The sequence below is a fragment of the Rhea pennata genome, chromosome 2 (assembly GCF_028389875.1).
Source record: "Rhea pennata isolate bPtePen1 chromosome 2, bPtePen1.pri, whole genome shotgun sequence".
In the NCBI taxonomy this organism is placed as follows: domain Eukaryota; kingdom Metazoa; phylum Chordata; class Aves; order Rheiformes; family Rheidae; genus Rhea; species Rhea pennata.
Genome location: NC_084664.1, coordinates 38,933,718 through 38,957,590, shown reverse-complemented (window position 1 = coordinate 38,957,590; position 23,873 = coordinate 38,933,718). Strand labels below are relative to the sequence as shown.

At 40.5% G+C, this 23,873-nt stretch overlaps 1 protein-coding gene across 1 annotated transcript in view; it reads left to right on the top strand.

Moving 5' to 3' along the window:
* Positions 1–8,283: 8,283 nt before the first annotated feature.
* Positions 8,284–23,873, top strand: part of COLQ (collagen like tail subunit of asymmetric acetylcholinesterase) — a 46,331-nt gene continuing 30,741 nt past the window's right edge. Inside the window, exons 1-2 of the mRNA XM_062567828.1 lie at positions 8,284–8,472; positions 23,608–23,720. Coding sequence (XP_062423812.1) covers positions 8,367–8,472; positions 23,608–23,720 — 219 coding nt within the window. The 5' untranslated portion in view covers positions 8,284–8,366. The remainder of the gene's footprint in view (positions 8,473–23,607; positions 23,721–23,873) is intronic.

Genomic DNA, 23,873 nt, shown 5'->3' with positions numbered 1-23,873 from the left:
TTCTCATCCTGTGTCTCCTTTAATTTGGATTTGTTATTTGTTGCATTTGGATTATGTTACCGTTTTGTCAGCTACTGGAAATGACTTGATACTGTGTTTGACACCGTGGAGATGGAGCTAAGAGTGTTGTTGAGCGGACAAAAACAGTATGAAAATCAAAACAGTTTCAGAGATTAGAAGAGACAGAAACAAGAAATGAGGAGTATTAAAAGGAGTAAAAAGTTACAGAGGTCAAAGATCTGGGGGGTGCTGACCCATATGACTAGCCAACTTGGTAATGTTTTCAAGGCCAAAGCACATAAATAAAGGTATTGTACAGTCTCACAAAACCAGTGTCAGGAGGAGGAAGATGATTGGGCTTCAGCTGAGGGAAGGCGTGGGAGACACGTTGGGTAGAATTTGCCAAGAAGCTGGTGTTTAAATATGGCATAGTTCTGAATCTTTACCTTAGGTTGGCTCTCAGGTAAGTAAAGAATATAGATAGATGGATAGATACAGATATAGATGATATGTAGAGATACCTATCATGGGTGACTTCCCTCAATGACTAGTTCAGTTTCCATGAAAGCTTTTCTTAGAGACCTGTTCGATTCAAGTGGTCGGGACACCTGGAGGTCGTGGCCAGCAGCACTTAGCATCTCCAGAGACAGGGCACCAGCATGCATGAAGAAGGTCAGATCCTGTGACCAGCAAGCTGTACAAGAAAAGCATTACAGAGGTGTTCAATGCCTGTTGCCTACTGCATAATTTAACTGTGAAACTGCAGCAGAAAGCAGCAGCCGAGACAAAATTGGCAGGTAATTGGAGATAAAATAATGAATAAAAAGTAGGATTTGATAGGTTTAGGTTAAAGTACTCACTATTTAAATCATTTTGTTTCATCTTTAGTCTGTCATATTTTCTGTAGGTTGTCTGCCCTATAAATATTGGGGAATATGTAAAGTATGCTTGCCTTCAGCTGTTGAAGGCCTTTCAGCATGCATCCATTTTGTTGAGGGTTCAGATGTGTAGTGGTCTTGATTACTTTTTTTTTTTTTAACATACATGTAAAAATACACTTAACCAGCAATGAATCTCCAGGCCTGTCACTCGCACCATCTTTGTACCCAAGAAACCAGCACACGCTGGCTGTAACCTATGTTAAAACTCGTGTTAATGCGCTGACTGACTTCTACCCTGACCGCATCATACCTTTGTATGTTAGAATCCCCACTGCAGCTCTTTGTACTGTGTAAGGGGCTTGTCTACTCCCAGTGTAGAATAGAGAAGAGCGCTCAGCACCCCATCCTTACTGATGCATTGAGATCAGATCAGGTATCATGAGCTGATCATGATGACATACAGGCAATATGAGTTTTACCTATTTACTTAGTTATCACTGAATACTGTGTAAACAAGAAACAGCTATTCTGAAGCCAACTTTTGTTGTTTCTTTTGATTATGTGATTGAAACCAGATGGACAAGACGTAGAGATCCTCAGAAAAGCAGACCCTTCTAGCTATTTATGGCACATGCTAATATAAATGAAAATGCTTTCAGTGTCTGTTCTTTCCAGGAATCTCAAGGCTGCCTGAAATAGTGCAGAAAGAAATAAGAGAGATTAATAGAATGACAACTTGCTTGCTTGAGTCAATACTCCAAGAAAGACTTTTTTTTTTTCTTTTTGGGGGGGGGTCTTCATGGGCGGGAGGCAGAGAGAATAGAAGTGCACAACTAAAAATTTTGTGTACAATAGTTTTATTCAGAATTACTTGACTTTTTCATTTGTGTCAACTCTAGCTTGTCTGAGCAATCCAACTAGGAAATAGTTGGGTAGTATTCTCAGGCAAATTCTGTCTAAACTAGATGCAGTGAAGAGATGCCTCTGAAGAAAATTCAAGTTACTGTATTTTGGAGTTGAAGAGATCCATTTGGGTTGTATAAATGACCAGGGGCACATGACGTTCAGCAACTTTCATGTGTTAGAAGTTCTAACTCCTTATGTAGCTGATGGGAGGTTTGCCTGTAGTTCATAATGATGATAATGTTTCCAAATGAGGAAGACAGTGAACACTCATCTAAGCCCTTTTACACCCAAAATCTACATAGCAATATACAGGGTTTTTTTGTGGTTTCTGCTTCCAGAAAACATTTGCTGTGTTTACATGTTTTTGTGCAGTGACTACCTATAGCTGTTGCAGCATGAAACTTAACATAACCCTCAAGCCTGCCTGAGGTCCCAAGTGGTCAGGCATTAAATTGTCCCTTCTGTTCTCTGTTGGGCGGCTGCAGGATATACATTTACTAGCTAATCTTGTTTGGATACCCCTGTATTACCTTGCAGTTGCAATGGTTTGACTGCAGTGTTGACATACCCTCAGGCATTTATCCAAGCTAGACTTCACAAAGTCTGGATAAAAGTTTCTCTCTGATGAAATCAGCACATTAAAGGTAAAAGAAAAAAAGTTGGCACTTCTGGGTTTGAAGAACTTATCATCTATCTCCTTGACACTGTGCATGTACCGCATTTAAAAGGACTTGGCTCTGTGAGCTAGTGGCAGACTTGCAGGTACACCTCAGTTTTCATTAAAAGCAGCACATTCTTGCTCCAGCAAGGAGACACGGCTGGAATTTAGGTGTGGAAGACCTCATTAGCTTTCTGCTCACTCTACAGAAGCTGTGATATTATTCAACTGCTCACAAAATAAAGAGAAAATATTTTGGGAAAAAAAAATAGTATTTCAGTCCTATCAGGAATTTTAAACTGCCATAGTTAAGTAACTAATGCTAGGTCTTATTCTGCACAGTTGAAATTAGTGAAATTAACTATGTTAATGAATTTAGTGCAAGCAGGAGCTGATCTTATTCAAAGTTTTCATCCCTCCGTGCTGAACTGGCACTTGGCAGAGATGTCTTAAATACAAATGACTGAACCTTCAAAAGTGGAACTTTTTATAAAGGAAACACTAACACAGCCTTAACTATAGCTGCCTAATTTTGCAAAGGGATCTTGGAAAGTGCATTTGTCTAGTTTGATTAGGCTCAGCTGTTATCCTCTATTTAGAAGACGGCAACCCTGGCATACCGGAATGATTAGGCAATGTGGAGTGCCCAACCATTCTGCATGCTGCCACAGCAACAGAGTGCTGCTGGACTTCAAAATTCAGAGCACCATAAAAAGGCAGGGCCTCTCTACTTATAAGGTGTGGTGCCAGAGAAGTCTCATTTATACTGCGGTGGGATTTCTGCTTGTTGTGTCACTGCCAGCACTTGTGGCCATCTATTTGCTAAAAACTCCCAAGTAAACTCAGCAACAAATTGCTACTTCTTCCTTCTGTGACTTACTTTACCTCTTCTCGTCTTTATAACCTTGGTGCTTTTGTCAAGCCTTTAGATAAACTGGTGAGTCCTCTGCTACTGCTCCCCAAGTGGCCAACAACTCTGTGGCTGGTTTTGCATTCTGCAAGACATAAGATCCTTAAATTTTCAGTGTTCAGAGGAATCTACGAAAGGGGAGAAAAAGAAGCTGTGAGAAGATGAGGTATTGCACTATTTTAAAGGCAAGGTGACTTCAAGCTTTTCAGGCACTGACTCAGCAAGGGACAAATGCACCTGCTTGATTTCAGTAACAGGAATGGTGGCTTTAGGGACTTAACTTACATGTCTGAGGTTACATTAATGATTAAGTGTTTTCCTAGATCAGTTGTGCTCTGGACACCTATCTGTCATGCATCCTCTACTAAAAGCTGCAGTGCTGATACTTAGGGATGTTCTCCTAGATATATACGTGCTGGTGTTCACTTACATTTTAGTGATGAATCAGGCTGTAGCGTATTAGAGAATCAGGTACAAGATGCTGCAGTGCAAGCATCCATGAAGCTCTCTGGACTAGAGTGAGCATTAAAACAATAATGTTAATATTCTTCTAGAAAAAATGTTCACAGAGAAAAAAAATTGCTTTGTGGTGTTTAATTGATTGTGCTTCTTGGTAGGCTAAATCACTTCAGTTAGGAGTCATGAGAGCCAATTACTGCCAGATATTCTTTTGTCCTATGCCTCCAGCAGCATCGCAGTGATACCAGTGCAAGCAGCGAGTTTTGCAGACATTTACTAATAGAAGTAAATAATAGCAAATAGACAATCCAAATGAAAATGAGATGAAAGAATTACCCTGAAGACTATTTCCATCCCCTCTAGAACTAAATATCAAGAACAGACAGGGTTATAGCTGTCTATGATTCACCAGCCTAGGAAGCTAATGGCTATTTATCCACTTAGCCACTAGCAGTAACTGTAGGTCTTAGCTGGGCAGCATTCCCATTCTCAAAGCTATTGTGCACATGGATTTCCATGGACTTCCTCTTTTTCTAATTGGAACTTTTTTCCATGAATAATTCTAGGATTTTGTGTGTTCGTCTAGGACTTATAATTATCTGGCAGTCCTGGATGCATCTCTTGCAGACTGCAAGTGTTTATTATGACTGTATCATATCCAAGAAGCATCAAGTGTCCTACACATGCCCTGTATGATGGTCTGCTCCTATGCACCAAATAGCCATCTGGTAGCTGTACATCTTTGGGAGCCATCACACTTTCTGCACGTTTTATCAACACATTCAGCAAGTCCACAGGATTCCTGCCCAAGTGGATTTTACAATATGTGCACCGTAGGATGTTTCCTGGAAGCATCGGCTTTCTACATGTCTACTGCGTATTTCTGCCTGGAAAATCTCAGCCAGAAGTATAGCAGCGCTACCATGGTACAAAATATTTTACAATCTCACAGCAAATGCTATATAATTTGCTGTCTGAAAGACAAGGCAGATGAAACAAACAGGAACAGGGAAGGAGAGTAATGTTATAAAGGTCAGTAGCTGAATTACTGTGTTTTAATTGTTTTACTTTGCTGTGCCTTTCAACATTAAAAGGTCACAGTAGAATTAGTTCTTCTGATAGCTTTGATGGAAATCACTTGGTGTTAACCCGTAATCTTTAATCATGTTTGTAATCCTTTTACACTCCAGTTTGTTCCATTTTAATTAATGGAAAAAAAAATCATGCATGAGGATTACCAATAGGAAAAGAAAAAGAAAGATGGAACCTTTGAAACAGGCCTAAAGATTCGAAGCTTGTGGCTGGATCTGAACTTTTTAAAAATGAGGTGAGAGCTGTTGGGCTGCTCTGGAAACAACTTACAAAAGGTGTAAAAAAAAATGAATCAACTTTCCTTGCCAGTTTTGCAATTCTTCAAATACGTAGTATAGAAAATAAATAGATGAGGCCCCTAACCTGGAGGCCGCTGCTGTTGTGCAATATTCAGCATCCAGGAAGTAGTTAATTTGCAAGGCCGGTTGCTTTTGGAAGTTGCTAGGCAACACTGTCCTGTCCTCAGGATGTGTCATCCAGAGGGTATGCTGAAGACCTGCAAGCACTGTCTTGTGTCGAACAGAGCGACTGCACCGTGACCTGATACTCTTGCTGGGTGACCAGTGTGGGTGGAGCTGTGAAATGCATTAGAACTTTCTTGTGTAGTCGGATTCAGTTCATCACAAAATTAGCGAGTCTTTTCCTAGTAAAGCTCCAAAATTAACTCTAAATAGATGAGCAGAAAAACCATGAAACCATTTTTTATGAAACCAGATTTTGTTTCTTTGCATCTGCAATCTTTTCTACTTCAGCAGCTGCCTTTGTACTTACAGAGAATACCTTCTTCCAAAGTAACATTGGCTGTATTGTCAGATTAAATCTAAACATTAGACATGACTGATGCATGCATGCAAACAACAGGTACTTTTGTTGTGAAAAACAATTGTTGCTGAATGACTAACAAGTTTTGCAAAGAAAACATAATTATAAAGGATCTTTTCCATCTCCTGCACTAATCAAGGGAACAGAGTTCTGTACTACTTTGCAGACATAATTTGTTATTGAATTATTGTATTAACATTGAGTTACTGTTTTGCCTTTGCCCCACTCAGCAGAAGAGCTTCCAGTCTTTTGAACTAGAAAGTCTTGATTATCCTTTTAATTAAAACTGTGTTCATGCAGGACCTTGAGATTGGTGATATTTTAAGTATATAAATTTTCCCTTGGGTTTTAAATGAGGGACTTGTCAGCCAAAAGTGGATAGAACTGGGAAGAAGCCTTCTTTTTAATACAGATTCATTACTTCTTCTGCAGAAAAGATAGGTTCATAAATTCTGTTTTCATGGTAGGATTGATCAGTAGGTTCTTCAGTCCATTTCTTCTAAGAGTTCAGATCTCAGCAGAAAAGGTCACGCAACAGCTATTAGAATGGGTAAACCGTTGAGATTTTTTTTTTCCTTGCATAAAAATTATTTGACTGTTGACATTTTCTTAGTTGTTGTGGTATCAATTCAGAATAGGATTTTTAAAAGCACAGTTAATTCCTGTAACAAAATGGTGGAGGTCCTTGTCTTTGAACATTAGACTTAAGATGACATTTGAGGTTCTGGGGTTCTGACTGTGGAACAGTTTTTTTTTGAAGTCAAATCCTTCCTACCGGAAATAGCGGAAAGACCTTCAGGAGGATTTGTTGGTGTTACCCAGTTATTGCTTTGACTAACTATTGAGTTGGTCGTACATTTTCAGAGGAATTTCCTTTGAACACAAATTGTTTTCCAGTTTCCATCTAGGCTTCTAATTTGGGAACAGTCCATTGCTTATAATCAGGTAACTGGACATTACATACTTTGGGCTTGCTGTGATGAACTTCCCGAAAACTATGCCTTTCTTTCAGAGTTGCAGCACGCTGAGAGAGCTACTGGCACTTATTAATCCATGATCATACTGGTTGAAGAAGTGGGCCAAGCTAACATCTTCCTTAAAAACAGTGAAATGCAAAAAAATTAACAGACAGTGGAATGAAGTAGATCAAACTAGATTAAAAAATAAATTCAGTTATACAAATTGTTGTGATACAGGAAAGAGATTTTAGAAAGCACTATTGTTGCATTAAGCATGTCCTCTAAGGATAAGGGTAGAAATGTCTGTCTTGCAAATAGTATAAGACAGATATGATTGTTCCTACCAGCTTGTTCTATTTAGAAAGTTATTTTTTATAATGTTTGAAATATATTGAAAGTAAAAGCCAGGACTGTTTGACTGGAATTGTGCAAATACATCACTCTGGCCTTTATTAATTGTTAAAATACTCAGTAGGTGTTAAGATGAGTGGGGACTTGTCGTTGTTATATCAGTGAATACTTTTGTCAAATGAAAAAATATCAATTCTATAATTAATCCAGAAGGTTTCCATGTTTGTCTTGGGAGGGAGAATAAATAGCGAGCAAAGAAAGCCATCTCCGTCTGGAAGGGAGGGAATAATGAAGGTTTTCACACAGAAGGAGTACCTTTATTTTCTAATGGAAACTGCTATCAAATTCCGAGCAGAAAGGCAATGTGTGAAGGACCCTTCTCAGACCTTCCCTAGTTCTGTACTAGTTTCTCTGTTAGCAGAAAATTATTTACAAAGCCTAATGGGACTAAGGCAGAGAAACACTGTGCTTTTGGGCAGGTGACAGAGGCGCGCATTGCTTTTCAGAAAATCGAAGGTTTGTTTTTTTTCCCACACTGCCGCGTGGTGTTGCCTGTCACCGCCCCCAGAGCCGACCGCGTTTCGGTCGCCCCGTGATGGCACACGTATTGTTTCAGCCACCTGTTGCCCCCTGTCAGAAAACTCTTTGCGTTTGTATGATGCCTGGCACTATCAGCGGCACTGTCGTTTGCATTTCAGTACTAAACAGTAGTTGGTTATGTCTGCTTCGTGGAGCCCTCGTGGCACCGCTCAGGCTGAGCTGCGCCGCGTGAGTGAATGCAAAGCGCTACTAGGTACAAACAGATGTTTGGTCACTGCTCATCTCTCTCATTAGGGCAATTAGGGACCTGTAGAAGATGATCAATCAGGGGTTTTATCTATCCCGACGGCAGTGTCTGGTTGCTTGTACGGAGGGACGCTGTTTATAGTCCACTTGATAATTTCTCTCTTTGCTGCTCTTTGTTATTATTCTCCAAAGTGCCATTTTGCTTCTGTTAACAAAAACAGAATCCCCCACGCTGCGTTTTGAACAGCCAGTGTCCACAATAGGGGCAAGCGATCCCGGGTAGGAGTTAAATATAACCGTGTCTAGTGTAAGGAGAAGATTTAATGGGAAATGGTTGGCATTCTTCCTTCCTAAAGGCACGGAGAGAAAGAGAGAGGGAGAGAGACGTACACACACACACGCGCACCCCCCGCACAGACGGGGAGGCAGAGAGGAAAGAGGAAGAGAGCAGGCAAGCCCAGGCGAGAGGAGAGGAGAGGCGGAGGGAGAGCCCCAGAGCAGACCTGCGTCTCGAGCTCGGGATTTCGCAGAGCGCGGCCAGCATGTTTGCCCCCAGCCCTGCCGCCTGGGGATTCTGCCTTCAGCTTGTCTTCTGCTTTGCTTTATCTCAGACTTCGTACGTTGACAGTGTCTTCTCAGTTTCAGCAGGTAAATCGCTTTAAGTCTTGTTACTTTTCTTCGGTTGGACCTGTCCTCTGCACTCCAATTCCTACGTTTTCCAGTGACTGGGAACACAGGAGAAAAAAAATATTTCTATTGCAGATCTTAGCAAAGGATTTTTATATTGCAGACCTAGACTGACACATGTTAGGAGATTTTTGTTGCATAGTTGTTTTCGCTTTTTGCTTTATTATTTCTGATTTTATACCTCTCCCTTCCTTTCCCTGTTAGAAATAATAGACAACATCCTCAGCTGCGCTGAAATGCTTTTTTTCCTGTTGGCTTCCGTGGTGCTGTGCTGATTTGTGCCGCTGGAGGATCTGGCCCAATTAGTATATTACTTACATGTCTGCATGGTTCTTTCTATTTTGGATGAGCTTAGGTAGATTACAGTAAAGGAAAGAAAATGAGTCTCAATGTATATCTGCTTCTATAAATAAAGTTCTGACCTCAATGAGTGCTGCCGGACTCCCGGCTGGACGTTAGCAGAATAAACATCATGCGCCCTGGCTATGCCACTAACAAATACTCAGATGACTGACATAGCAAGCAAGAGTCTACTGCATGGAAAATCCCTGCTAGGCTAAGGCAAAATGAATTAATTGACAGCTGAGCCAGGGCACTGGAAATCCCACTTAGTAGATTTTCTAGTTTAATCAGCAAGACTTTCCCCTAACCACGTTCTGTGGGAACGAAGGGGAAAGGTGACCAGAACTCTGACTCTCTTTCATAAACTTCCATCATTTTATGGCAAATTACTCTCCCCCACCTTCTTTCTGCTATTCTTTATCTGTCAGTAGAGACGCTTCTAACTAAAATCCTAGATTCCTTCAGTGGGATGGTTCAAGTGAGATTTATAGGTCTGGGTCTGCTATACCTTCCAATCCTTCCTATGTCTGTAATATCGAGAGAGTGACCAAAAGGCTGCAGATTTTAAGACTACATAAAATCAATCTCACAGATGGATTTAAAGATTCTCTCTCTCTCTCTCTCTAATTTCTGTGGTGACCACAGAGCCAGATGGATTTAAGGCACTTAGGAAGGAACTGTAATCAGCAGGCTTGCTTGCATGTGAAGATAGATTTCTCTACCAAATAACAATTGTATGAGTGATTTCTCCTAGGACATTAAAAAAAAAATTATGTGCATTATAATAGCACAATAATTATCGTATAATTATTAAAATTAAATAAATTAAATTTTAATTTAATTTAAAAATTTAAAATAATTATTTAATAATAAATATTAAAATAATTATTATAATAGCCAATTATACCTCTTCATTCCCAATGGTTTGACCAGCCCATTCATTTTAGGATATTCCTTTTCACATAATAAGGCTCTGATGGTCACAAGAGTAGCGCAAATATGCTTTGGGGAAAAGCCCTATAGCATTTAATAAGAATGCAACCATTAGAGTTCTGTAGCCATTTTAGGTAGCTTTAAGTTAACATCTAGATAACATCTAGAGAAGCCTAGTGTTTGAAGAAGTACATCATTTGAAAGACAATTTAATCCATTCTTTAGAACCTCTAGAAACAAATACTTTTCTACTAGAGTTCTATAGGATGCTAAAAGCATTTACATTCGTTATCATTTCTGTTCAGTCGGTTATGCTTTTTCCATGAGGTTAATATTAGCTAACGCTGAGATATGGCAGTCATCAAGATGCTATCTGCACTGGCATATTTCAAATTGCCTTGTATTAGCATGTAAGTTATTAGATCTGAAAAATTATTTTGAGAAGCTTTACATTTATTTGAAGCTAATAGATTCTGTTCAGATAAACAACATGTTCACATCTCCATCATTTACAGGGCCTGGGCTTTCTCTTGCAGCGAATTTCTCTTATGGAGCGTACTTGTTTGTCTAGAGAAGCCATTTAAACTGTTCTCTTTAAAAATACCAGTCCAACAATAAGTAAGTCCTTCCTCCTCTGAGGGGAAAATTCCTGCCTCTGCTGAAAACATAGTAGAAGAGGCAAATAGGAAGGAAAACTGCATGGGCTGCTGTTGTTCCCACCGCTGCTTTTGGGCAGGAGGGTATGTTTGTACCTCAACTGAGATTCCACTGTGCTAACAAGGAGGTAGGGAAACTACTCGAGGCCCAAACTCTGCCCCACCACGCAAGCTGAGGCAGAGCAGTGGTGGGGCACTGAGGCAGACCGGGTTGGGCGTCTTGTCGCTGCGGGTTTTGTTCTGCATGATGCCCCACACGGCTCTTTTCTGCCTAAGCCCCACAAAACCTGCCCACTGTCCTTTGTAACCAGAAAGCTCTTAGCAGGGCTTTTATTACAAACGTATTGCAGATGTTTGCTTGATGAGATGTGGGAAAATAACATCTAAGGGGTGATTCAGCCATATTGTCACAACTACATTAGGAGTTAGGCTGCATTAGGAGTTTTACTCTGGTGAGCTCTTATGTACCTGTGTGTCAAATACTGCTTGCTAATGGGATCAAGAGATTCTTTATTTTGTATGAAGTCATTTAATAAAATAAAATTCCTCAGTGGTTTAATTGCATTTGCATTTCACAAAATATCTTCTAGGGAAAAAGCAAAGTTCTCTATTTCCTGGTAGAAATCTCACAGTAGGTACAGAGGTACAGAGGCTGAATCAATTCCATTTAAGTTATCAGTTATTTTAATGGTTTCACAAATGTTCTTTTCTGTGGCTGTCAGCTTGGCTTATTATTTACATCTGGCACCAGGACTTAATTACACATTTAAAGAAGAGGTTTTAGCACTACACTTGCAAACTCTAAAACTAATCACATTCAACAGCAAGGATGTTACTAAGCAATGACTTTTATTCCCTACAGTTGTAAAAATACATCTGGCTATTTTCCAGATATGCCTAAAAAATTCTGATCTAAAAGTAGTTTTATTTCTGTCCTCACAGATCTTTCCATAGCAACAGGTCACAAATGAAAATGTTAGCAGGTCACAAGGCAATAACTAGAAAGTAGATATAAACAACCTGCAGAGGAAAAAATATTTCTTGATGATATACAATAGTTGGGGAAGGAATAATGATCAGGATCATTTTCTCTTTCTCTGCCAACTCCATCATTTAGTCCCACCAGCCTCAAGCAACATGGCATCACTATTCCTAGAAGTTTTTAAAATGTGGGGTCAGCATCAAACTGTCAGTTTTCCTGGTGCTGAAACATCATTTCTGGAGGAAATGTTTCAGGGAATGATATTACAACACATTCAAGCATGTGACCACGGTCCTGCATGGCAGCAGGGACCTCCGAGGGGTGTAACTCAAGGCTCTTGGAGACAGCAGGTTTGTTTTCAGGGCAACCTGTCATATCCCGTCCTGAAGATATCATATTTATGATGCCCTTTATTATTACTTTTCAGAGCTCTGCTATACTAAGGTTTCTGCACTGTCCACTTGAGCATGAGATCTGAGTGCCTTCACTACTGTAATTACCTACTGGAAAAAATAGGCATGAATTTTATATTCATTTTTAGTAGGGTTAAGTGGACCAAACTGCATCTGGTAAGAATGAGATTGAAACAAGCCTTCTGCTAAATTCAGATTGCAGAAAGACTCTCTACCTTTCCCCCTCTGTCCTTCCCTCCTTCTACTGACATGTACTGAATTTTTATGAGGTTTTACAGGGAAATGGGAAAGAACTTAAAACACCAGCAGCAGCTGGAGAAGAAAAACAGTATCTTAATACTTATTCAGACTCAAACTTCCTTTTATCTGTTGCATAAAAGAATCACTTGATTGAACTTTTTCCTGCAATCAATATTGATACGCAGCCCCATGGAATGAATACAGTTGACTAAACTAAGTTAAGGGAATGAAATGGGACTGTAACTTCTGAACATTACTGGCAGTATTGCTAACATTATTTTTCTCCATTGCCTATTTTACTCATTTTTTAAAGAAAACAAGCACCATGTTTCACTGGGTACCTGGCACAGCCTCTCCAAATCTGGAAGGTGCAGTGTTCTCCTATGACCAGATCTCATATCAGCTCAGCTTTCTTGTGGTCTAATGTTGTTGAAGCAGTAAGACCCATACCACAAATACAGGCGCAGTGACAGGGCATCTGAATTGTGCAGACAGGCAGCCAGCTTCGACGGGAAGCGGACGGCAGGGCACTTAACTGCTGCCTGGTGGCTTGGTCACCCCTCAGCAGAGGGGGAGACTGGGTTAGATGGGTGCTGGCAACCTGCAGCCGCAGTGCCTGGGGTCTGCCTGCGGCACGCAGGTCGTGTGCCTGAAGCTGTCCAAGTGCAGCGTGTCACTCCCAGTCCCGGGCACCCGGAAAGAACTTTTAGGCATGCTGAAGAATTTTAAAATTGTGAGCAAATGAACTATGTTTTGCAGTTTGATTCCATAGCACTGTAAGAATCAGGGTCCTGGTCCTACAAAGAAATTGTACATTTTTTGCAAAAGGCATATCTGACTCCATCAGCAATTTCTTCCTCTAATGAAACAACCTGTAAGAATGCTATATATTGTCAGAAAGGATAGCAGAGATGTCAGGTGCATACTTCTAGTCTCTAGGGAGAGTGATTGTAAACATTTATTTTTGTAAAATCACAAAGGAAAACAATGATAAGGGGAATAAGGAACAAGGAATAAGAAACAGGAATTAGAAACATAAACAGGAATTTAAAATTTAAAAGACCAGAAACAAAATTTGGAAGATTCTCAAAGACACAGCTAAAGGCTACTGGGAAAAGCCTGAAGGGTGACTAGCAAATAGAGGTGAATCTTTTGGGAAGCAAAAAGTTTAATCCAGATAAGGAAGCTTAGCTCTGTCCTGGAAAGTCAACATGGTCCCAGAAGGGTATCTAAGACCATGGATTAGAAGGTTTGTCATGGAACAGGCCCAAGCAGGAAACCTTGATCAGACTAACAATTCGTGATGGAAATGGAGCAGTGGCAAAGACTACAGCTTCATTATGAGAAGGAAATCAAAGTATCACTGACCACTTTCCTGCATAGGGAACTGGCTGGACAGAGGGTTTTGGACTGGACTTGACATTTAAAAGTTTTGTGTCTTGTGGCTCACAAGCCCAGAAGGAATGCAACAGATTCTATTAATGCAAAATCTCTTTAGCTTGAGAGAATAAAAATTTCATTGGAAAGGATAATTTGGCTATTTACACCTTACAGGCCAAGTGAATAGCTGGAACGCTAAACCAAAAAGAGGGCCGTCTAGTAGTTACCTTGAATGGCCTGATTGTAAGACGATAAAGACGGCAACTTTTGAACAGCCTTTGAAGAAAAGCTTGGACTGGTAGAAAAAAAAATAGTCTAGTAAGTTGTGTTTAGTATTGCATTTCAGGAAGTGGATCTTTAAAACAAAGAAGGTTGCGTGAAAGAAACATCCAATTTGAGTTTATCCTTAATTTCTCCCCCAATAAATACAGCCTGCAGTAATCCCAGGTTAGTTTACCTGCTCAGTTGAGTGTGATAGTACTCAGGAGTGAATTTGCTTTGGGATCCATAGACCCTCCCCCCTCCTTGTGACTTGTGGTGCAAGGCATGTGCTGAGACCCGTGAGAGCAGAGCAGCCAGGCCACGTGCAGCCCGTCCGCTGGCACCCTGCTTGCGCCCGGCTTGCTGCCGAGCGGGGCAGCCCAAGGGAAAACATGGCCCAAGCTGCAATAGGGAAGGAGGTCCTGTGAAATTTGCGGTAGATCAGTGAATAAACATCCATTTATATTGCAGGGTGAGGGACATGGAGAGGACACCAGAGCCCCTTGAGGAGGCTGTGGCCCTTGCAGTGGTGAATGGGAAGAGGAAGCAGCTGCTTGTGAGGGAGCTGGATGCCCCCGTATAAGTTTGGTTCTGTCTAACACACAAGAGGGCAAAGGACTTCTGACCTGCTTGTGTTACTGAACAGCAAGACACTCAGTTTGTCAAAAGAAGTTAATTGACTCTAATGCAAATGAAGGGAAAGTGTTCAGTGGGATGAGCTGGTTAGGGTGAATACCATGAATGCGAGTCTTTCACTCACTTGAGGAAATGCAGACAACTAGGTCAAAGGACCAGGTATTCCCTGCATTTGGTTTAATATGAAGGATCCAGCACCAGTTACCTGGTTGGCTTCATGTGAAGAGTTGATGAGGACAGAGGGATCCTGAAATGTAGAAGCCAGGTTTGGTTGCTGGTCCCCAAAATACAGGAAGCTTGCATTAAACCAGTGGTCAGGTCAGATTGCTTTCTGGAAAAATATTTATGTAGTAAGTGGCAAGGCAGGTGTCTAACTTCAGTCTGTGGAAGTCTTTCAATTTCTATCAACAATCCAAAACACCCTAAATTAGCTTAATCCCAATGTACTTGCAGGCAGTAGTGGACTTTAGGCCTCTGCCCCTATTACAGGCAGTTTATCTGAGGATTTGTCAATATTACCAAACCTCTAATAGTAAAGGAATTGCCTGTGACTTAGCATTTTAGGCTCCCTGTTTTTCAAAGCCCATTTCGTGTTGGACAGTGGGTGGTCTGTGCTGGCAGAGGAGCACCAAGAGAGCGATAGCAGGAATTGCAGCAGGAGATAAATTATTGTGTTACTGAAAATAAACTATATTAGTCCTGATTAAATCTACAGAAAAAATGTTATCAGTGCTTTTGCAGGAGGAAGTTTGAGATCAGGATGGGCCATGCAGCCTTTAACGCTTAATGCTAGAGTAGAGTGTGGTTGCAAAATCAGTTGGCAAATTCAACTGTAATGCAACACAGGATTCATTCAGCATATGTCTAGGAGAGCTGGCTGGGCACGCAGGGAAAGCTTGAAAATCACAGAATCACAGAATGGTCGAGGTTGGAAGGGACCCCTGGAAATTAAAGATTAAAATGATGCGTGGACTGTAAGGAAAAACAGTAAAACCATATATACCAAAATGTAGTAAAAGTTTATTCCAATGTCATAGCCTGCCTTGAAAATTGACAGACACATTCCTGGTGAACATCTGATGAATGACTTGTACATTTTCATTCAGTAAAATACAGGCAGAAGATAGATAGAGTCATATCATGTGCTTTTTCACTACCGTACATAAGGATCCCTCAGTGGCTGTGAAGGGTGTGTTTGTGAGGAGCATGTTGTTCCACCTACTTGGGCCTCTGAATCCCGGGAAAGGACAGGCAAGCTTTGCTGATAGTGGATTAGTACTTACATGAGGTGAAACTGAAGTACTACCAGAAATTCTTGTGGATTTTTTGTACCCCTTTTTTCCATCTGTGAGAGCTACCTGCAGATCAAGAAACTCTGAATTCAGAATGTTTTTAACACCACATACTGTTGAGATAAGAAAATAATTAGCTAATTTACCCTCTACCTTTGTAAAAAGTACCAAGGAGTATAGAAACAGCAAACCCAGGTCCTCTGGATGCTTCATAAAACACCAGTCAGAGAATATAAAATGTGCCTTAATGCTGCCTCAGACTAAGTAAGAACACCAAGAGGACCTACAAAATTTGGACTGTGGTGTAACCTTGAGGCCAGATTTGAAAGGACTCTCATCTTTTCCCCAGGGAAAATTGTATACTCTCAGATAAAATGAAAAGCTTATATGTTGTGTGGCACATAGGGAGTGTTAAAAGGTTCTCAGTTGGTTTCACAGTCTTAGGAGTATGACACTTACACATGAAGGAAGGAAATTTATGCTTTGCTTTGGATTTCTGCTTTGGATGAAAGGTGTGTTGAATGTGTCATAGATCAGTCCTAAGATTAAATGCAAAAAATAGTGTGGGAGGCTTACAGACCTATTTCATGCTGCAGCTTTGTAGGTAGGAGAGAACTGGGAAAGAACTTCTAGGAGGACTTGTATGAGGGAAAGATCAGAAATAGAAGGGAAAAACAAACTCAGCAGGAATTAACAGAAGCAAATTTAAATGTTTCGTTTCTTCCTCTCTGTGCTCTAAGGAATCATCTCTTTAATGGAAAGGAAATTGGGGAAATGCTTTCTGAATGCATGGGATAGTAATTGTGAAAAGGGAATTGGGATGAGAAGATGGAGAGAGAAAGACTGTAGCAGAGAGCTTGAACTCTGAGGGGAAAGAAAAAAAACAGCTGTTAACCATTTTTTTCCAGGAAGTGTGTATGCATAAATAAGTGTCCCTGAAAATCCACACAAATATAGAGAGAAGCTTTGTCTGTAGAAGCCAGGGCTATAATTTCTGTTTTCTTCTCCCTGGGGAAAGGAATCACTGGATTTTTTCAGCTTCTTGGAGTGACAAAAGTACAAGTTTTTACAGTATCATATCAGTACAGGGTTATTTTGTGTGAAAGGCAGGAAAATAAAGTCAACTGGATTGTGAATCTATTGAAAGAAGGGAAATATGAGGAATTAATTTCGTCCATGGTGTCAGGGTTTCAAGGTGGAATTCAGGCACATTTCTCTGAAGTCCCTCTGAGTGCACAGCAACGCCCACGTTACCTGTGACTGCTTGAACATGCTGTGGACCAACATCAAAGTCAAATATAGCTTTTGAGCCGTGCCAGCACCGACAAATTATGATCTTGCGATTGCAGAAACATGGCACTGATGTTTCTCTACCTTGTCGCTACTAATCTTACAGCCAAAGTAAGCGAGATCCGTGTGGCAGCAGATTACGTACAGGAGTCACCTTGTATTAATTAACCTTTAGGATTTCAGGCCTTGTAAGGCCTGTGTTTAGTTCTCCAGTTTTAATGCTCAGAGTATTTTGTAACTTTTTTTTGGAGTGAAAAGCCATTGTGTTTTATAACCCAGTTCATAAAATGACTGAGATAGGATACTGTGACTGAAACTCGGTTTCTGGATTTGTAATTGAGCCATTCATAACTTTAGAGGAGTTCCTTCTCAGTTTCTCATTCACTGCAGGAGAGCATGGAGTGTTTTTAACTTTATCTAGCAGTGTCTAGAGCTCTGGAGCTCTGCAGATGAAAGGCAATAGAAGCAAAATTGCAGAAAATAGCCCTGTTTGTGGTTGTTGTGATTTATAAGCCACGGCTTTATTTATAAATGTTTTATAATGCACTGAAGTGTTCCATCCTTCAACTTTTATTGGGACTTTTATGTTCTCATCAAACTGGAGTCCAAAGCCAATCCAAGCATATAGCCCTCTCTTTTCGTGTCCTGATTTCGGAATTTTTCTTACCTAATGAATCTGAAGGAAGAGCATATAATCTTTAGGCAGGTACATTGCCCTCATACATGCACATATACACACATTAAATTCCTGGAGTATTTGCATATAAGAAGTAAAATTCCTTTTTCTTGCTTATAGTTTTTACACGCACCTTAGCTTTGCTGAGCCTTGCCACTCCTGCAGTGTTTTCTAACACTAACCTGCAAAGCGGCAAATGCCCTCCAGCTCCGGCCACCCTGCAGAGGGCTCAAGTAGGGCCAGCTCCCGGGGAGCCAAGCTGGCAGCTGAATGTTAGGTGGGGATGGAGGACAGGACATTCCTCCTTTGGCCAGGCGAACACTGCAAGCCGCTGTCTAGGCAACCTGCCAGTGTTCGTGCTATTGTCAAGCTTTTTGGACAGCAGCTAATTTAAAAACCCTTTATTTATTTATTTATGATGACTGTTTCTGAGCATGAGCCAGCTGTTAAAGTATACCGAATTACTGCCCCAACTGGTAGCAACTTTGGGGGTTATAAATTGGGTTTCTGGCACAGTACATTTTCACATTTGTATTAGGTCATTTTGGCTGAACAGACTCCTGAAAGATTTTGGCTGAAATTTTCCATTTTCTATCAAAAGGATGGGGAAAAGATTTCTGCTCAGCTTTGATCTGTTCCATAAAGAATCTGAAGCCTCATTTCAAATAGGAGGAAACCAGAAGCTGGTAAGGGCTGTAGTGCCCTGTGTGCTTCATCATGCAGCTCTCACAGGAACCTCCTGGGTCACCAGAAGGGCTTCTACCTCCTTAGCACAGATGTCATCACATGAACTATAGCACTTGATATATTTACTTTATTTTTTAATATAAATACATTAAAATTAAATTACCTGGTGCATAGGACCACGAAACCTAAGTTCAAAAGATCATGGAGAGCTTCAGACTATTTGTTAATTTGCACATTGTTACAACTGTAATATTGGATCAAGAAGCTTCCTCGGGCACATTTTTAAAAAGCAAATACATGTGTTGCCAATCCTGGCTTTGGTGTTTTAAAGGAGGGATCTGAAACAGGAGAGGATAATAGTCGCCTTTGCTCTGTAAATAGAGGATTTTGATCTAGAGTTCTGAAAAGGCACTTTTTACAACAACTGTATAAACTTGAAAGGGAAAGAGTACGTTAGTCACCTTACAACAAATGTGTAGATTAATACCTGTGGCATGGTGCCATGCTTGCAGGAAGGGTCAGAGGCACCCGAATGAATGAAAATAATGCGGGGGAAAGTCTCCCTTTCAGATGGATGACCCCACGCTCATTGATGTGCAGGTCTGCCCAGGTTGTGTGTTATGAATTCCCACCATCCGGGTGGGAGAAGCACCGGGAGGGAGATGTCAGGTACCAGAGGTCCCCGCCGAGGCGCAGTGCGGGCAGGCTGGCAAAGCCGCTGCCTGGGTGAGAAGCCTTTGGATGGCAGCTTGGCAGCTAGTTGGGACATGCTGGGTGAATGTGGCTGCAAATAGTAAGGGGGAGGCATGTTAAATATTTCTCTTCCGTTGCACGTCCTTTTTTTTCTGACAGCGTGGTCAATCCAGCTAGCCTACACCTTTGTGATCTTAGGATAAAACTCCCTTTCATGATTTCCATGTCATTTTTTTTCTGCAGTGAGATCCTATAAACTGAACACTGAGTAGGAGGCAGCTCTTCCCTGTAGTACCTCCGCTGCAGCCGGAGCGTTCTGGTAGTGTTTCAGGTCAGCCCTAGGAGGGCAGGGGGAGCACCCCGACCCTTGTGTCGGGGGGACTCTGTGTGGGCAAAGGGGTCCCTCTAGCTCTGTGCTGGTGTGGTTCAGATAAGATTTTTCAACTTCTAGCTAAAGCCAGCAAAAAGCAGCCTGCAAGAAAAAAAAAAATAGTACAATAGCTTGTAGTGCAATAATAAATAGTGCAATAGCTTATCTAAAATATATTATTTTTGGAGCAATCATTATCGCTGTACTCACAGATTTATATAAACATTTCCTGGAATTATATTAACAAATAATCTGGACTGTAATAACAATTGAAATTTTAAAATGCTAAAGCATTTCTATTTTAAAGCCAACTATGTTAATTTTATGTTCTCTGTGTTCAAACACCACTTAGACAAGTCTTATAAGGACATTTTAATTTTGTCTTCCTTTGTTATTGAATACTTTCCTTGTTGCTAAAGATGTTGAAAGAGCAGTTTCCATACAAGATGTGCAAATGAGCTCGCTGTGTAGGCCGGGTCTTTACATTTCACAGAAAACTATGACAGTCCTATTCTTGGGCTGAGATTTTTTCCACTCATGGGGATGAGAGTATCATGAAGCTGTATATAGCAAACAAAATTAACCTGGAGCCTAATAATATATATGGTTCTTGCAGGGTACCTGTAAGCCTATCAAAGTAATCTTTTTGTAATAAAAAAACAAGCCAAAACTATAATAGTTTTACACCTTGGACCTATCACAGCTACAAAATCCATACTAATAAAAAGAAGTCCTTATAGGATGATTGTGTTATAGCATTCATACCTATAGTCGCATTTATATTTTGCTCCCTCTTCTGCTGTAGTCACCTCTTAGCATGGGAGGTCCTCAGGTCTAGGGCCAGCCTTTCTTATATATCTACTTTACAAATACATCTTCCAGAACATAACCATGTTTCATGATGGAGCTCTGAAATTTTAGCTACATACGTCCTTACGTAATTGATAACTGTATACTATAAAGTTATAGCAATAATTATATAACATTTGTTCTTGCCTCTGCATATGAGATCAGTATATGCTATCACCTTTTATAGAAACCTCAACTGTGGTTCAATCTTCCTGATAGTGTTACAGTGTTGGAATAGGACTATAAGGACTGTAATCAATTGCACTTTTGCTGTTCACTGTACTACCTATAGAGTTTTCACAATGAAAACTGCCTCAGGGAGTTTCAGACCTTGCTTCCAAAAAGGAAAATCCCAATATTATATAACCTATGACTTTATTTATGAAATATGAAGTATCCCATTAGAGCTTTATATGTACATCTGTATTTAATCTTCCTTTGCAAAATATTCAATGAATTTCATTTTCATCTGTTAAATATTTTTTAAAGTAGCAATACAATATAAACATTTTTCTACCATGGCAGACAGTGGTCTCGTAGCAATTATGTCATATTAGGGCAGATTTTGATTTCCTTATTCTTGATGAATGGTAATAATCCTATTGAAAGTTAACTAGCTCATGGACTAAGGTATTACCAAGAAAGCCTGATGATATTGGAATGTGGCCTAATATAATAAAATGGTCACATTTTATATGCTTTAAATTACAAATTGTCCATTGCTTTAATAATATGCAATTTAGTCAAATATAGTATGTTCAAATACAATCCTGAAATTAAGACAACCACAGCAGTATGTGCAGCTAAATTGAAGTGACTTCTTTACAGCTACGTAAAAGTGACTGAATTCAGCATAAGCCAGTACAGAACCTAACTGTACATTTTATTTTATTTTATTGCTTGTGCAAAGGGATACAGGAATTGGTCTTGTTAGTGTTTACTTTAAAGCTTTAAATGAAACAATATAATCTCTATTATAAAGTCTTCTACCTTTTTCCTTAGTTGAATCTTTCTGTTGAGTTTCAAACCCGGCAGGAAGCATTCAGGAAGACTCTTAATAATAGACCTTTTCAGACTTTACATGACTTGTCTCTCAGAGGAATCATCTCAAATAGTATTTTGAAGAAGAAGAAAAATCTGGATAATATAAACTACCTTTCAATTCTGCTGCCAGTAGGAATCTCAGTCAATTTTTGCTGAAGAGATGAAAGAAATACCACTTCATAAAAATATTCTTGTTAAGAAAAGTAGTTGAAATGAAGTTTATGAAATTCATTTCCTTGGACCTCGTGCCTGGCTTGTGTTTACAAAGTTTGATGTAATCTGGCACCAGTGGAACCAGCTGTAGCAGGTCTCTGTTCTCAGGTGACTGCCTACCAGAGCCATCTCTCCGACTTAATGAACAAATCTGTTACTGAGACAAGATGAAATAATGAAGCACCTGCTGTCTTGCTTCTTGGATAGCCACTTTGGTAGATCACATTCATGTGGACAGCTATTTTCTCTACAGCAGGACTGAGGGAAATACTGTCCTAAGTAATGGGGGACAGGTGAACTGGATAAAATATATTTACTGGGGAATTAAAAAAACAGAAATCTCTCTGTTTACCCAGGTAGGTAAAAGCACTAGCTGGAAGAAGTGAGTATATAACAGCGTGCCATGCTAACACTTCAAATGTGGAGATAAAGGAGAGATTTGGACAGAGAGCAAGTGCTTGTTCTCCTGTGCTCTGACTAGTCTCCACTGCTGAAGCACATGAGAAATAGTCCTGAGTGAGGGCTTAATATATTAAAATAGTCATATTTTATGACAAGGGCATGTAGCAAGCAGTAATGCAGAATGAGGCATGGTGGGAGTGGATTCACCCAGTGGCTATGAGCAGTAATTATACTGCCAGGTACCTCACACACGCTCCCCTTTTAGGCATATCAAACTACTAGTCAAATTTCAAAACAGAGTTGAGTTTTCCTTGGATTTGCTCATTTAACGAGATGGCTAAATGTAACCTTGGTAGGTGGTTTCCTCAGGAAAAGCAGGGATTGCATTACATGGTATAGTATGTGAAAGAAGAGACAGTCTTTGATTCAATGTATATCAACCCACAGTGCCTCAGAGGTTCATCTTAGCTTGAGATGTAAGTAATATCCTGCCTGCATTTGATTTGCACACAAATCTAGCAATTTTGCCAGGTTTGTCTTCTCATAAACTTAATTTGGAGATTTTCTATTAATATCAGATACTCTACCATGGGCTTTTCTTCCGACTGCATTTGGCTTCCTGCCACCCTGCGGTTCACAGACTTTCATTCTAGCTGCCAGTAACCAGAGCAAGAATCCAACAAACATAAATAAATAGTCACAATGCTTAGCAAAACCTTTGCAGAAGTCCCCCAGCCTAATTAGAGATCTATTTCCCAAAGAGTACGTAGATTCAGAAAGAAGACAATGTAAATGCATCATCTTCAGCTCTTTTCTATGATTCTTTGGTCACAGACGCTTATTTTGTTGATGGGAATTTTTCTCTTAAAAAGGGTAAATACATTGCAGAACACAGCTGATAGCAAGCCTTACCCATCAGTCCGTGGCAAAGCTCCCAGCTAAATCTAGGTTGACAAGTCTTTATTCAGCGATGATTCATAAATCAGAAGTAGGCAACCTGATTTCAATCTCATGGGGAATCTGAGCAAATGTGCTGTGGAGCAACTTCCCACACTGTTATTACCAAAGTGCCTGAACTGATTAAGTCCACCGGGAAGGCAAATGGGCGGAAGCATGGAGTGCTTCCTGCTTGCATGCTGTCTCTAATGGGAACTTAGAATATACTGTTTCTATATTCTTTTGGAACAGAAGAAATAGTTTAATGTAATTTGGAGTTCTCCTCCTCTTGAAAATACTCTTTGTTCAGCTCTCATTTTTAAGCCTCCTCTTCACTCTCCATTTACGTCCTTCATTTTGTTCCTACCATTTATCACCAGGCTTTTCCCTCATATCTTACTGTTGTCTTTCTAGCTTCTTTTTCCCTCCTCTATTCGTAGGGGGTTTTCTAACTTCTGTTCCTGTTCCCATACTCTTCTGTGATGAGGGCAGGAAGTGGGGAGGGAGGGGAGAGAGAGAGAGGAAGAATATATTTCAGTCTATTTTCTAGCATTGTCTACCTGAAGTTTTCTAAAATAAGCCTTTGTTGTAGACATGCTAAGGTCTTAAAACTGCATAGCCTTCCGCGTAAGAATGATCTTACGAACTTAAAAGACTACACAGATTCTTAAATTCCAGTTTGTACTGCCACGTCAGGATGGACACAGGATGTAGAAAAATCCCGTGGCGTGGAAGCCCATTTTATTCTGTAGGAGGTATTTGTGGTGTAGCAGACAATGGATGAGTGTTTGTATTGAACAGATCTCCCTTGTTTGGAACAGAAGAAACGACTCAGCCCCAGAGCGTGCTGCCTCCTCGGCCCCCCGCCACCGCCGCTGTTCCCACCACCGTACTTCAGGCACAGCTGGAGCACAGTGAGTATGGCCCCAGAGCCTTTCTCTTTTACCTTTTTGCAGATGACTTTTAATGCATGACAAAGTCTGAAGTACCTTGCTGGGCAGCGGCCGAAGCCGTCGCGTGGCAAGCCATCCAGCTGAGCGCTGGGGTGACCTCGCTCTGTCTGGGCT